Raw genomic sequence first — 13,989 nt, 5'->3', positions numbered from 1 at the left:
ATCCAGCGGTGTCGGTCTTTTCCATGCATGATCATGAAGATCAGCATCTAATCCCGGCCAATTCCCAGGATCTGATCGGTCTGAAACTCCTCAAGCGCCGAAAAAAGGAAACTTTTGCCGAGGTTAGCTTAGATCCCTGTGAGAGCCGCTGACTCATCACGGTCAAACTGTTTTTCTTGCCGTAGATTATCGGCATCATGCATCCTTTTTTCCATCCTTGACAGCACGTCACGCGAGCAACTGTTAACCAAAGAAAGTAAACCGTTGACAGTAAACGGTACCTCGCAGATCAAAGCGGGGGAGAAATAGGGTCTCCAGATTGGTTAAGACCCCGTCTGCGGCGCTTTGTTACACCAGCCCGATCTCCGAAACCCATTGGGCTTTTAACAAAAGATCTTTTGGTCACGCCATGACTTCCAACGATGAAAGTCCTCGCGATTCGGAGCTTGAGAGTAGAGATGATATCGGCTCCTCCAATATTACGCCTTTGAGTGCGGGTGGGAAACGGCAGAGGAAGACAAAGTCCACCGCGTAAGCAAGACATGCATGCTTGTAGTTTTTGAGGCTATAATTAATGGAATCCCAGGTGTCGAAGATGTCATTCACGCAAAGTAAAATGCTCCGGGGGTCAGCCCTGTGAGAATTGCCAACAGGCCAGTAAAGGTGCCGAGTGCTCCTATCCCCGGAAGAATAGGCTTGTGAAAGTCAGCCAACAGTATGCTTCTTTTTCTTTTCTCATAACGTCGCCATGCTTATCAACTGGGATAGATACATAGAAGATCTGATTGCCGAGAACAAACGCCTTAAAAATCAAGATGCAGACCCCAAGCCACGTCCCGAGACTAGCATACCAGATGTTCCAGTACCGTCTACCAACCAACCAGAAGCCCCGCCAACATTGCAGGGCACTTTACTAGAAGAAAGACCTTGGTTCTTTGATATGAACGTTCTTCATACTCCTGTTCTCATCGGCGAGGCTTCCGATGCTGCTTTTGCAACGCGCTTTCGGCAGGCTATCTCTGAGCCAGGACATAGCCACATACCGAGAGTCAATTACGCACCAGACGAGACGCTTCTTGCCCTTTCAGACGAGGATTGTCCGTGGCCTATACCCTCCAGAGCACGACTTCTTGTCAATGTCGCGTTGAAGTATGTTAGTCGAAGCTATTACATCGTGCGCAAGAGCCAGATATTGGATGGCCTTGAGCAGACGATCTTGAACCCTCACTCCACGGATTCACTACTCAAGAGCAAACTATGGGCCCTGTTTGCTATTGGTGAGATGTACTCGACGAGAACAGCGGCAAAGAATACGAATTTCCCTGGCATGGCCTATTTTGCTAGAGCCACCAGGATTCTTCGGATTGTTAGTGAAAGGCCGCGGATTGATGCAGTTGAAATCCGTTTGCTTCTTGTAAGTTGTTTGTTATGATACCGAAAAGAAAGACCCAACTAATCTTGCAGTCGTTCTACTCGCTCGCCCTAAACCGTCGCTACACAGCCTACGCCTTGGCTGGTTCATCAGTTCGCCTTGCTGTGGTTATGGGTCTCCATCTCAACGTCCCCGAATCCCAGCTTCGCGATGCTGGCGCACGAGAACATAGGAACCGCGTCTGGTGGACAGCTTACAGTTTCGATCGCATGTGGGCATCAAGGCTTGGGCATCCTGTAGCCATTCGAGATGACGACATCGAGGTTAATCTGCCTACTGACCCGGGTTTGGGGACGCTCTCGGACGACTTTGTCGACTCATCGTATCTTATCGCTAGTTCACGGCTTGCGCGCCTAGCTGCGAGAGTTATTAATTCTATTTATACCAGAAAACCTCAGCAGAAGACCTTGTCGCAAAGGGTGCAGGAGGCGCTGAGGGATCTGAGGGCTTTTGTGGAGGAGTTGCCTGCCCATCTTCATATCGAACCTACAGATGCTCCGGAGCCCAGTCCCAAACCTCTCTCGCTTCACTTGTATTTCAACCAGGTAAGTAGATCATCTAGAGGCTGAACTCTTCTAACATCACCAGGTTGCCATCACGGCTACTCGTCCTATTCTTCTTCACGTCCTCCGAACCCACGTCGCAGCATGGAACACCCAACCTCGCACCGAACCTCAAATCCCCGTATCAGCAAAGACCCTCTCCGAAGCCTGCGTCCGCTGCGCACGGCACTCCTGCCGGCTCCTAATCGAATGTTGGATAGACGGCTCCTTCGCAACATTTGACTACTTCTACACTCAGTATCTCTTCGCTGCAGCAACCGTCCTTGCGATATCGAGCCTCATCGACGGCAAAGAAGCCCGCAGCGACAAAGAGCAATTCGAGTCCGCAGCACAGTTTCTTGCGCAACTAAAAGAAAATGGAAACTTCGCTGCTGAAGAATTCTGTCGACATCTCGATGCTATGAAAGTGTGCATGGCGACGCGACAGGGACAGTTCGCACCAGATGCTGTGATGCAACAGTTTGAGGAGATCGATGTAAGCGGCTTCTCAAACCCAACTGCTGGGATGGCGCTGTCAGAGCCTTCGCTACAGGAGCTATTATCACAGCCTGTGCTGGATTTGCAGTTTATTGATGCTTCAATGTATCATGATGGGTCGCAGGGGCTGTACTGGCCTGATATAGCTAGTGATATCAGTCCTGAGAGCTGGACTGCCACCGGATGGACACCAGGTGCTTAATTGTGTTTGGAAAAGTTTGTGGTAAATATGTATGTATGTATGAAAAGTAATGGGGTAATGTAGGCTGGTTGTATTGTTGGGATCTTGATAATCACAAATCTATCTTGTGCATCAGAACTGCAAAATAGATGTATGTTGAATTAAATTTTGCTTCCTAATCAATGTACGTGCATTGCTGTATCAGGAGACAATACATCACAAGTCAGGATGTGGTGCCACTGTCCGGTCTTCAATAAGTGGTAAAAACGCGGGCACGTATCGGAAGCCCTCGGCTTTGACTTCTGCGTTTTGCCCCGTGGGGTCGCTCACATGCCTAGATGGGTTGTCTTACAGTACTAGTGCGGCTCCGAGTACATACGTAACTTAACTTTGCCCCTCAGAATGTCAATCTCAATGAAAAAAGTGGTGAGATGTTTCGGATCTTGAGGGATATATAATCTCTGCTTGGCCGTTATCGCATTCTAGTACTGGTCAACTGCATTCTTCGTCTCTTATCTATACCTTATCTACACCCCAATCATGTCCATTGTCCAACCCATCTTTAGAGACGAACCTTTTCTCCCAGATGACGATGACTGGAATACCGTCCAGCATATTGAATGGGAGCTTGACGCCAACTTCTTTACTGGCTGCACATCAAGACCTAGGACGCCACTGAACAAAGCCGTGGCCGACCATGAGATTACTCTCGCCAGAGCAGCTGCGCTTGTAATCCGGATATCCCTCAACAACATTCCTGTGGATGTGCCGGACTTTGACCCTGCCTCTCTAAAAGGTTATCGGAAACAACTGTTCCAATGGATGAATACATACATCGCTTCCCCCGCTAGCAAACTGTTGCTTGGCGATGTTACCATGTCTGTAACCATTGAGATTCTGTCTTCGCTCCCCAAGATGGGTGTTGAGGGTGAGATCCTTGCCAAGATTGGGCCCAATCTTGGGGGTATTCTCCAAGAAACTGTTGATCCAATTCCGCTGCTTGCCACAGACAATAGAATTTATCGCATGCAGGATGATATGGAGTTGATCCAGAAGATGAGGGAACATCTTGGGGATTACCTGTCTTGCTTCGCGACCAAGGAGGACCCCATAAATGTCCTCGAAATCGGGGCCAGCACAAGCCACAGTACAAAAACTATTATCAATGCTTTTTCAGGCCAAAAGAACGTTTCTTACACCATCACAGATCGGTCGCTCTCGATACTTAACCAGATCAAGTCGTCCCAAACCGGCACGGTCAACCTCAAGGCTCTGGATATCAACCAAGATCCACTTGATCAAGGATTCAGTCCTGAGTCTTTTAATGTGGTTCTTGTAAACAATATCCTCTACACGGCCAATTCTCTCAGCAAGGTACTTGGCGATACGAGGAAGCTGCTTGCTCCTGGTGGCATCCTTCTTCTTGTTGGATTGTCGAATATGTCGCCTGCTTACAACCTCATCTTTGGCATGAACGAGAATATGTGGTCAGGTAAGGTCGTCCGTTCCTTGTGAAAGTTGAGTCGCTGACTGAATAATCAGATGTAAGTTACGAGCAATCGGAGTATCCTTCTGTCAGCGAGTGGAATGCTGTCCTTCAGAGTAACGGCTTCAGCATGCTTGAGCCAGCGACAAAAACGTTCGATCATATCGGACAGTCATCGTACTGCGTTGTGGCAACAGCGATAAGTACCACTCGGAATTTGATGGTCAACATCATTCCTGATAAAGAAGGCAAACTCTTTAGCTTTGCACATCAGCTATCGACGACATTGATAGGAACCAATACAGCGTCTACCATTTCTCCAAATCTTTCTGACGACATTTCTTCACGGTTTATCTACACTGTTCTTGACGATGGGTCGTCCTCTCTCGAAGAGTATCAAGATCTTGTGGAGGCAAAGAACGTTCTGTGGATCAGCATGAGCACTGGTAGTGTCCAGCCTCGGGATATGGATATGCTCAAACGGTTTGCACGAAGTGCTCGTGGAGCAAATGAGGAACTCAAGCTTGTGACGCTCGAGATAAAACAAGACTTTCCGGAGTATGCAGAACTCCTGAAGGTGGTTAGGCGAATTATACAGCTATCGTTCCAGGAGGACCGAGGTCCGCGGATGGAACTTGAGTATGAGTATGTAAACGGTAAAGTGCTTGTACCACGCGTGAAGAATATGGGAGGAATTAGCAAGACAATGTGAACTTTGGGTTTACTCGTCTCTCAAATTTCTTGTTGGTACTTTGGCATAATGCATAGTTTAAAGTATGGAGGGGCAGGAAGGGCTTTTTGAGGTGTTTTGACTGGATTGTACGGATGTGTTTCATTCAAGCTTTCAACCTCAGATAATGTTTGAAGATATTTACACTTTGCACGAGACATTATGACTCCTCTGCCTACACAAAATCCTTTTTTCTTCTTTTCTTCTTCCTTTTTGCCTTTCCCTAACATAAGGTTTAGGCTGGCTATAAAATGCCATTCTTCTTACTTCCACCTAGCCTTTTTTCTCTTCCTTCCACCTACATCAACAACCACAACAGCTACCACTGCACCTTGTCTGTCATCAACCATCTTCAACTACATAATTACGAGATGTCTAAAACTTCCGACAAACTGAGCAAGGTCCTCCCGACTTGGTTCATAAAGATGGAGAGTGAGTACAGAAAGTATTTCCCGACGACTGGACACCAGCACCCGAGACAATGCACAAACTATTCTTTCCACCTACTTCTCCATTTAGCAGTGTCAATGTCTCGACTGCAGATACGGACACCAGGGGTTGTAGCCTTTTCCAGATGCCGCCTGAGATCCTCTCTCGGATCATCCTGGAGCTGGACATCGTCTCAACAAACTGCTTCAGTCAGGCTAACCGCCAAGCACGTTTTGTGACGACTGCGCTTCCTCAATATCGGCAAGTCGTGTAGCACGGCCCTCAAGCAATCATGGCTATGGTGCGAGCAAATCTGGGTGACTGGTTCAGCTACAGGGAATTACATCGTGCTTTGATCCAAGAACAATGCAGTCTCTGTGGAAAGTTCGGTGGCTTCCTATTCCTTCTGACCTGCACGCGCTGTTGCTACACCTGTATTCACACCGCATCGGAGTTGGCAGTTACACAGATAAGCTACCTCCGGAATAGTTCCAGGAACCTTTCGAGATCATCTCAAGTATACTTCGACCAAGACACGTCGCACTGGGAGACGTTCAAGACAAAGTTTCACGAGAAGCTAGACACTGCTGATATTCGCTGGATGATGGTACCAGACAGGTCGGACCACAAAAACAGACTGAAAGACGAACGAGGTGTATCCGTTAGAGACATGCTTAAAGTTTGTCGCTCTATCGATACCCCAGACCTAGGGATCGTTCAGAAGTTGGAAAGCAATACTTTAAGATATTATTCAAAAGCATGCATCGTGTACCCTTGGCTCGACCAGCGTACGATGAGGGCGGAATACGGGGTGAGATGCATGGTATGCTCTTACTCACCCTTAGACTTTCCATACCACGAAAAGCGTCAACTTGTATGGCAATACCAACCGGCCTACTTTCACTGTCTCCAATTCTATAGTGAGAATGGCGTCAACAGCTTCCAGAAGCATCTCGAGTCATGTACGAGGGCCCAGGAGTGGTTGAAAAAGCAGAAAAAGCGCAACCTTGAGCTTAAGCATCTGCTATCACAAAGACGAAGTTTAGTCCGTGGTATAAAATAATCCCATACTTAGACGGGATATCTCGCCCACAATGGGGTCAAAAAGCATACCTCACCAGGTGTTGAGAAATATGTCTTTAAGCAACGATGCATGTATCGCTCTATCAAGTTTATCTCTAACCGAACATTCTTTTTTCGAGATTCAATTAAATAGGAATTCCATTCGAGCACAGCCTCCGCTATGTCATAATCTTAGCGTCTATAACCCGAATGTCGCTCTCGCTTACTGGTAAGCTAACCCTTTTCATCAACCCATTCGAAGTGAGATCCTCCTCGGAGTCTCCCATTGGTTGGTGGAAAGGATGACGATCCCAGGGCTGAAACGTTGCCGTGCAAATGCCGCTTTACCCGATGACGAAGTGGCAGATCCTGGCTTGAAGTTAATGGCTCCAGTGGGTTGAGAGATTGATATAAAAATCTGACTGATGCTGCTTTCATATTGGATTTTTGTATCTCATAATTATATCAATTTTGATCTTTTACTACCAACCAGCCTTCTCTCTCAAACGACTTCGACTTATTTTATACCGGCATCATGTCCTCCAGCAAAGAAGCAGAGCATATGGCCAACCAGGCCCAGCCTGAACAACCTGCGGCTCCAGCATACAGCGAAGCAGGACCCTCCCATCCCCAATCAAACGACAGAATTCCCACGGCAGAGAACCCTTTCGACTTCCCTGAATCTAATCTTCCCACCTATTCTGAAGCTTCAACATCCAACCAACCACCTATCGCGATTCCTCAGGAAGCCCCAAGCCAAACATCCCCTTTCCTAAAAGCATATGCGCCAGCTCTCCTGGGCCATGGAATCACTCAAGAAGCATGGAGTTCATTCCTCGACACCATATCCGCTTTTATGACCGCAAAGGTCGGGGAGCGAGCTATCAACCACGCTGGAGACATCGCCAAGACCGTGGGCCAGCAGCCTGTCTCTTACGTCAAAGGAGTTGGAAACCACGCCAAGAGCGTTGGCAAAAATATCGTTAACAACACAAAGAAGGGCAACATCATCGGCGCAGCAGCTGGTGTTGTCGGTGGCGCGATATCTATCCCACTAGGTGCTGTATTCGGCGCCGTAGGAACCATCGTGGGCCTTCCCGGTCGCACTATAGCTGCTGCTGTCAAGAAGCCCCAGACACCTGCCGAGAGAGCTGTTGCGTATGTTGCTGTTGCAAACCACGACTGGCTTAACAAGAGGGGTCTTCACGCGAGTATAGTCACCACGGAGCAGCTCTCCGAGATTGTTGGTGTTTCTGTCAAAGCGCTACTACAGGCTTCGGCCCAGGGGAACAAGAGTGAAGGATCTTTGGGACCTTTGAGTGCTTTGAGTGAGCATACTGCTCATCTAGAGGTTAAGGGGCCTGGTGTTGTTGATATCGGCAAGGAAACATGGTGGTTGACTGTTGTTCAGATTGAGGCCGCCTCTTGAGCTGTCCAAGTTGTTTCCCCAATACATCAGATTATTAATATTTATCCTTGATATTTAGATGGCGATTGATGTTGTTTTGAGAATACACTCAATTTTATTTCCTCTAGTTTATTTTCGCTGTTGATTGACGATAAAGTTGGGTCACGATTATTTACCCCGCATGCGCCAAAGTTATACCTCGTGAACCAAACTCGCGTCAGCCGATTTCGCTCACAAGACGCAAAAGGCTGAGTCAACCAGCACATGCCACTATTCCCTTCTTTCTCTTTTTCACTACATATAGATATACCCATCTCCCATCGCTCCAGTAGCGCAAACCTTGCCGAACTAGGCTCATCTCCACCGCCATGGCACCAAGCACACAAGCCGTTTCGAGCTACCTTGCCAGCCTCTTCAGCCTCGCAGGCAAAGTCGCCGTCGTGACAGGAGGCAGTTCCGGAATCGGACGAGAGATGGCCATCGCTTTAGGTCGTTCGGGGTGTCGGATTGTTCTCGTTGCGCGACGGCCGAAACCACTGCAGGATACCATTGATCATCTCGCTGATCTGCATGTTACCGCTGAAGCTATCGTAGCGGATCTTAGCGACCAAACCTCTGTGCAAGACGCGATTCGGGCTATAAAAGCCAACGTGGGAACCCCCGATATTCTCATCAATGCTGCGGCCGTCAATTATAGACCTCATATGAACGATCTTTCTCAAGGAGCATGGGATGAAACGATTGCTGTCAACCTCACTGCGCCGTTCACTCTAGGTCAAGCTTTCGGACCCAAGATGGCAGAGAATGGTTGGGGTCGCATCATCAACATCATTAGTCAACAAGCTTTCCGATCATACGGCAACAGCGGCGCTTATGGAGCTTCTAAAGCCGGCCTCTTGGGCCTGACGCGCTCACAAGCAGAGGCATGGTCTCGTCATGGTGTTCTCTGCAATGCTGTCGCTCCAGGCGTCGTCGATACGCCGCTGACCCGTGTCACGTTCAACGATCCTGCCAAGGCCGAGGCTCATGCTACGAGAACGATGATTGGGAGGAACGGTCTGCCGAGGGATTTTGCTGGTGTTGCTGTTTACCTGGCGAGTGATGCAAGTGCTGCGGTAACGGGGCAGACGATCTTTGTGGATGGAGGATATTCTTCTACGTGACTAGAGGATCGATATCTCAAGATTGGGTAGATGTCGTTTTGATACCAGCCTGGGAAGGAACCTGGGCAGCGTGGATGAGGTAGCATAATTGAGCCGATAGTCGGACAGCTCTAGCAAGGCTGCGCGGCCTACACCCTGAAAACTGGCGATAAACTCAGAATCGCTCGAGTACGTGTTTTATGGGTCACAATCCATGGTGAACGTGGGCGCGTTGTAACGTCTGTTCCTTGATCACTTGTCAAGTCTCATTCACCAGTTTACGGCATCAAATGAGGGACCTCACTCGGACCTGACCCCGAAGCGACTAGAAGCGATTTCAGAATTCTCTTAGACATTTCCAGCAATAAAAGATTTTACACTGGAACCCTGACAGTCAAGAACAGCCCGCGCGAATGCGCTTCAGGCGTAATGGAGTTTTGCGCTTCTTTTGCCGTAGGGTAAGCCAACTTCCTCTCAAGCGCCATTCCCGCACTATGTCCGTCACTGACCACTGATCACTGGGCTGAAAATAGAGGACATCTGACCTGATCTGATCCAACATCCCACTGAAAATAAGACTCATCACAGAGCCTGGACTCAGATTCGATCAAGTTTGGATGTAGAAATGTCGCTCCTTCAAAGTCTATTCTATAAAAAACTTCCACCTGAGCATATACGCCTTCTTCGCATCAACACCGACGGGTTAGATGCAAATGTGGGCTTTCTGGAGATTGTTTCACTTGACAAAGCACCACCCTTCTATGCGTTTAGCCACTGCTGGGGCACTCAAGCTCAGGATACCGCTATCCAAATTGATGGGCAAACAATAGATCTTACGCCAGGACTGGTAGCTGGAATTAAAGCCCTGCAGAAGCTAGCTGGCGATGAGTCTAGCTTCAAACCCCCACTCAGTCATGTCTGGATCGACAGCATCTGCGTGAACCAGCAAAGCATAGCAGATCGCTCCTCGCAGGTGGCTCTTATGAGGAGAATCTACTCCACGTCCCTCACTACTTTGATTTGGCTGGGACCGGAACGCGCTTGGACTCCATCAGCATTGGAATTGATTGATCAAATCTACGATATTGTCCTATCAGATTATCCGACAGCAAGAATCGAGGGTGATATTCCTGTCAAGACCTACTCAGATTCCCTACATTCACTCACCGGTCTTCCGTCATGGGACGCCGAGTGCTGGACTCATCTGCAACAGATGATGGATCTCGATTGGTTTTCTAGAATATGGGTAATCCAAGAAGTAGTGCTCTCTCCGCAAGATCCCATCGTCATCTGTGGTCGGCATCTATATCCATGGCGTAAACTTCAATGGGCAAGCTCATGGCTGCGGCGGATAGGATACATGCGGCTGCCACAGATACCCCAGACGTTGCTCAACGTGAGTAATATGGGCAACTTACGGTATTGTCGATCGAAATGGCCACTGGAAGCTTTGATGTCGTTCACCATGACGAAGTTCCATGCTACAGATCAAAGGGACAAGATATTTGGTCTTCTTGGAATAGCTGCAGAGTGCGCAGATCCCGCAAAAACTCCAGACGCTCTACGACCTGATTACAGCACTGGTCTGGTACAGACATATCTCAAAATCGCTCGGTTCCTACTCAAGAACGGGAGCTCATTAGCCATCCTGACTCGAGCACATGGTGCAACTGGCTGTTTAATGAGAAAACAACGCGTGCACAACTTTGAAGACCTGCCTTCTTGGACTCCCGACTGGAGCGACTTTCGCGTGTTTAACAAGAGCATACGAACAAGTCTTGCTCGCGCGCACTATTCTGATCCGGACGCACCACCCAGGCTTGGTTTCGCCAAGTCTTATGCGGCGTCAGCTGGGCTTAGTCGAAAGCTCTACGAATCCGAGGACATTGCGATTCTCCGCGTGGGTGGTGTGAAGCTGGCCACAGTAACACATCTCTACTGTTTTGACGAGAATGAACCATCGAAGGACGAGTTTCAACACACTATAGACGCAAAACTTCGCGCAGCATGGAACTTGGGCCTATCGACCTTGGAAATAAGAGACTTGACGTCTTGGGCGACAACTTTCATTAGAGCTACTACGGCTGAGCGCTATGATCTCACGAAGCGTTCACTTGAACAGAGCATCAAAGACGGTATGGCCTATCTAGTTCAGAAACTAGAAGACGAAGAGTCAGGACTAGCTTTCTCTACCGTTGCTGAAGAGAGGCCCAGAGCTATAGAGGGGCTGCGAGCGCTGTCAGTTGGTGGAGAAATCAGAGAGTATATTACACTGGCATATACCTACTGTTTCAGCAGATCTTTCGTGGTAACATCTACAGGAAACATTGGGATTGGCCCGTCAGATACAAAGATTGGCGATTACGCTGTAGTTATTCTCGGTAGCGACGTGCCTTATGTGCTTCGAGATAATGGCTCATCCTGGTTATTTGTTGGAGAGCTATACTTGGAAGGATATATGAATGGTGAAGTGGCGATGGCGATGGAACAGAAACTCATAGAAGAGGAGGTGATGGACATCAGATAGATTAGAAAGGTAACAAGAACTTTAAGGATACATGACACATGCCCAAGAAAAAGGCTCATTACCCACTGATTGTCAATAGAAATGCAAAACCAGCCTAAACAATCCAACTATTCGAACGTTCTGAAACGAAGGTTCTGATCTTCTCCAAGGATATCGTCCCCACGTGCCAATCCACAGGCCTTCTGCTCCGTAGGTTTGTACAGAATTTCATAGTTAGCATAGATCGGTGGAAGCGACTTCTGGGTATCCCTATGCGCCTTTCCTGTTCCCTTTAATACAGATACCTGAGTGTGAGGGAAGTCGCTAGCAGGCCTCTCCTGACCTCCAATCTCCACAAACTTCCAGTGCAGGTGATTTTGGAGATAGCCTTCGACAGAGTCTTTCTTGGTTGAAGAGATGTGCCGGTAGCGGCTATCCAATGCCTGAGACATCACCGGAATGGTGAGTAGGACCTGAGCTCGTGAGAGGACCTTCTTATCCTTTTGATCGCCACAGTTGGCACAGCCCTCATTGGAGGGTTCCATACCACCCAGTGAGTACACTTGACCGATCAGGTTCTCCTCGTCCTTGAAGGTTGAATCCCGGTTGTTGTCTTGGCCGCCGAGCCAGAATTGGATAGAATATGACTTTCCGTTGAGTGCATATCGGTCATAGACGACATTAATGACATAATCATTCCAAGTTGTCTGCTCAGTGTTGATGGGCCCGAAGAAATCTCTGTTGGGGATGTCATCGTTGGCATAGATGGCCTCATAGTACTTCTGAGCACTAGGGTAGATCTTCTGGATGTGTGCTGCAAGATCGGCCTTGTATTGGTCTTCATTCAGGGTTTGATCAGGAAGAATTGCACCGGGAAGAGGGATGAGGTCGTCGTATTGGTAGTGGAGCTTGGTCCAGTCCCTCACGTCGTGCGACTTCCAATACCCAGTAGCCGGATCGTCGGTCTCAATGGCGTGGAATGGCAAAAGATCATCGTACTGACTCTTGTCCGGAACCTTCCCCTTGTTGAAGCGAGGCTGGTCAAACCAGGCTTGCCAGTTCAAGACTTGCCACATGGCTAGCAGACGATCGATGTTACTTTTCCATGTTAGAACAGCTAATCCCAACAAGGGCTTTGGCCTGTAACTTACCAGTGATGTAGCCAGAATACAGGGTCAAAGGCCGCGACTGGAACGTCCGACATGTGGCCAAGGCCATAACCTCCAATGGCACCGGGGGCTGGCTTCGTCAAATTAGATCCACCGGTAAGATTCTTTTTCACAGTAGACATTAGCTATCAAATATACTCTGCTTCGTATGATTGAAGCTACTCACGTGGACGTTGTTGTGGATGTACTCAAGTGAAAGGTATCCAGTACTGACTTCCTGAGCACTCTCAGCCCAGTACTTGGTACTCGCAAATGTGTCCCAGGTATCGGTATACTTGGACGAGAATAGACGATTGACAGCATCAGCTAATGTTCCCGGTGGCTTAAAATCGGGTTGATGTTCCTTGTTGTTCGGGTTGTACCAGTTCTTGTCGAAGTTGTTGAAGATGAAGTTGGCCTCAACGTAGTTGTTGACACCCTCGAGGCCTGTAAAGCCGCCATCCTCTTTGCTGAAGACGCCGTAACGACTGACACCAGAGCACTGGCTCCACTGAACACAGGTTAGCACCACGAATCAAGTAATATGGTGGCGAGCTTCTTACGGGAAATCCAGCGCTAACATCGTCTGCGATGTTCCACTGGTGCTGGAGTTGAAGATGGAAGGGTGCTTGAAACAATCGATTTTTTGTCGTCCCTACTCTTTACTTATATACCTCGAACCACGACATCATGAACCTTTATCTATCAATATTGTCGTGCCCTGAGATGCAGAGAGTTCAGCTCCAATCTCGTCAAAACTCTGCACATCTGCAGCGTCTTCGGACATGTGTCAATCGCCAAAACTTGTTCATTGGTCAAAAAAGGTTGTCGCTTGTTAAAAGTGATAGTCCATCTCAAATGTTCATGAATAAAGCCATTTGGGCATTTATTGAAAGTTTTGTGCAGCCACAATTGGTGTCTATCAGGTCTAGACTCAACCCCGCCTCGATAGGTACTGCTAATGCGAATGCACCCGTCCCTTTTTGTATTTTCAGCTCCTTCGTCTGAGACAGAGGCTGGCAGAAGTATCCACACTCGCGTTGATTAACACAGTGGCAAGCGATTCTAGTCGATAATCTTCCTCTGATGGAGGCATGCGGTCAGACATTCTGCCGCGCCAAGGACTGATAACTCCTCGTTCGTGTCGTACAAATGCATGGTTTACCCTCAAAATGAAATCGAGGAATGGGCTTTAGTCAACATACCTACTGCACAGATGATCATAGTCACTAATCTAGAATGTCATTTTGGCTGCTTAACGTTCCATCATCACATACTATCACAGCGGCATCTCCGTGCCATACAGGAAAAAGCGCGTTAGGCTTGCTAATATGAGAGAATCAGTAATTGTGGCTGGCTGTTTCTATAACTATCTGCCAAAACGGCGGTGTGCTTGTCTTGTAATTATCTGCAATGAATGACCAC

General features: G+C 48.2%; 6 protein-coding genes across 6 annotated transcripts; 5 read left to right on the top strand and 1 right to left on the bottom strand.

Moving 5' to 3' along the window:
- Positions 1 to 221: 221 nt before the first annotated feature.
- On the top strand, positions 222 to 2,802 carry B0J16DRAFT_341035 (fungal-specific transcription factor domain-containing protein). Its single transcript, XM_046127784.1, has 5 exons — positions 222 to 531; positions 587 to 663; positions 777 to 1,414; positions 1,465 to 1,977; positions 2,021 to 2,802. The coding sequence occupies exons 1-5, from the start codon at positions 410 to 412 to the stop codon at positions 2,672 to 2,674; spliced, it is 2,004 nt and encodes a 667-aa protein (XP_045982838.1). The 5' UTR covers positions 222 to 409; the 3' UTR covers positions 2,675 to 2,802.
- Positions 2,803 to 3,051: 249 nt separating this feature from the next.
- Positions 3,052 to 5,093, top strand: B0J16DRAFT_341033 (S-adenosyl-L-methionine-dependent methyltransferase). The gene is made up of 2 exons (XM_046127783.1): positions 3,052 to 4,145; positions 4,196 to 5,093. The coding sequence occupies exons 1-2, from the start codon at positions 3,194 to 3,196 to the stop codon at positions 4,849 to 4,851; spliced, it is 1,608 nt and encodes a 535-aa protein (XP_045982837.1). The 5' UTR covers positions 3,052 to 3,193; the 3' UTR covers positions 4,852 to 5,093.
- Positions 5,094 to 6,747: 1,654 nt separating this feature from the next.
- Positions 6,748 to 7,919, top strand: B0J16DRAFT_341030 (uncharacterized protein). Its single transcript, XM_046127782.1, has one exon. The coding sequence runs from the start codon at positions 6,896 to 6,898 to the stop codon at positions 7,787 to 7,789; it is 894 nt and encodes a 297-aa protein (XP_045982836.1). The 5' UTR covers positions 6,748 to 6,895; the 3' UTR covers positions 7,790 to 7,919.
- Positions 7,920 to 7,979: 60 nt separating this feature from the next.
- Positions 7,980 to 9,233, top strand: B0J16DRAFT_125223 (uncharacterized protein). Its single transcript, XM_046121681.1, has one exon. It carries the CDS (start codon positions 8,137 to 8,139, stop codon positions 8,929 to 8,931), a length of 795 nt encoding a protein of 264 aa, XP_045982835.1. The 5' UTR covers positions 7,980 to 8,136; the 3' UTR covers positions 8,932 to 9,233.
- A 302-nt stretch (positions 9,234 to 9,535) lies between these two features.
- B0J16DRAFT_268134 (heterokaryon incompatibility protein-domain-containing protein) lies at positions 9,536 to 11,437 on the top strand (the record flags this gene model as incomplete). Its single annotated transcript, XM_046123476.1, has 2 exons — positions 9,536 to 11,082; positions 11,209 to 11,437. The coding sequence occupies 2 exons, from the start codon at positions 9,536 to 9,538 to the stop codon at positions 11,435 to 11,437; spliced, it is 1,776 nt and encodes a 591-aa protein (XP_045982834.1).
- A 107-nt stretch (positions 11,438 to 11,544) lies between these two features.
- B0J16DRAFT_398961 (uncharacterized protein) lies at positions 11,545 to 13,253 on the bottom strand (the record flags this gene model as incomplete). Its single annotated transcript, XM_046132430.1, has 4 exons — positions 11,545 to 12,514; positions 12,568 to 12,689; positions 12,752 to 13,075; positions 13,239 to 13,253. The coding sequence occupies 4 exons, from the start codon at positions 13,251 to 13,253 to the stop codon at positions 11,545 to 11,547; spliced, it is 1,431 nt and encodes a 476-aa protein (XP_045982833.1).
- Positions 13,254 to 13,989: the final 736 nt, after the last annotated feature.

This window comes from Fusarium flagelliforme, assembly GCF_020744385.1.
Source record: "Fusarium flagelliforme strain FIESC 12 MPI-CAGE-AA-0113 chromosome Unknown B0J16scaffold_4, whole genome shotgun sequence".
NCBI lineage: Eukaryota > Fungi > Ascomycota > Sordariomycetes > Hypocreales > Nectriaceae > Fusarium > Fusarium flagelliforme.
This window is presented reverse-complemented; position numbering and strand designations above follow the sequence as displayed.

Bases quoted from the DNA above. Each gene is read 5' to 3' on its own strand.
- B0J16DRAFT_341035 (XM_046127784.1), top strand. From the start codon at position 410: ATGACTTCCAACGATGAAAGTCCTCGCGATTCGGAGCTTGAGAGTAGA. The intron at 532-586 runs GTAAGCAAGACA...ATGGAATCCCAG, and splicing joins AGGAAGACAAAGTCCACCGC to GTGTCGAAGATGTCATTCAC. The intron at 1,978-2,020 runs GTAAGTAGATCA...TAACATCACCAG, and splicing joins TTCACTTGTATTTCAACCAG to GTTGCCATCACGGCTACTCG.
- B0J16DRAFT_341033 (XM_046127783.1), top strand. From the start codon at position 3,194: ATGTCCATTGTCCAACCCATCTTTAGAGACGAACCTTTTCTCCCAGAT. The intron at 4,146-4,195 runs GTAAGGTCGTCC...CTGAATAATCAG, and splicing joins GAACGAGAATATGTGGTCAG to ATGTAAGTTACGAGCAATCG.
- B0J16DRAFT_341030 (XM_046127782.1), top strand. From the start codon at position 6,896: ATGTCCTCCAGCAAAGAAGCAGAGCATATGGCCAACCAGGCCCAGCCT.
- B0J16DRAFT_125223 (XM_046121681.1), top strand. From the start codon at position 8,137: ATGGCACCAAGCACACAAGCCGTTTCGAGCTACCTTGCCAGCCTCTTC.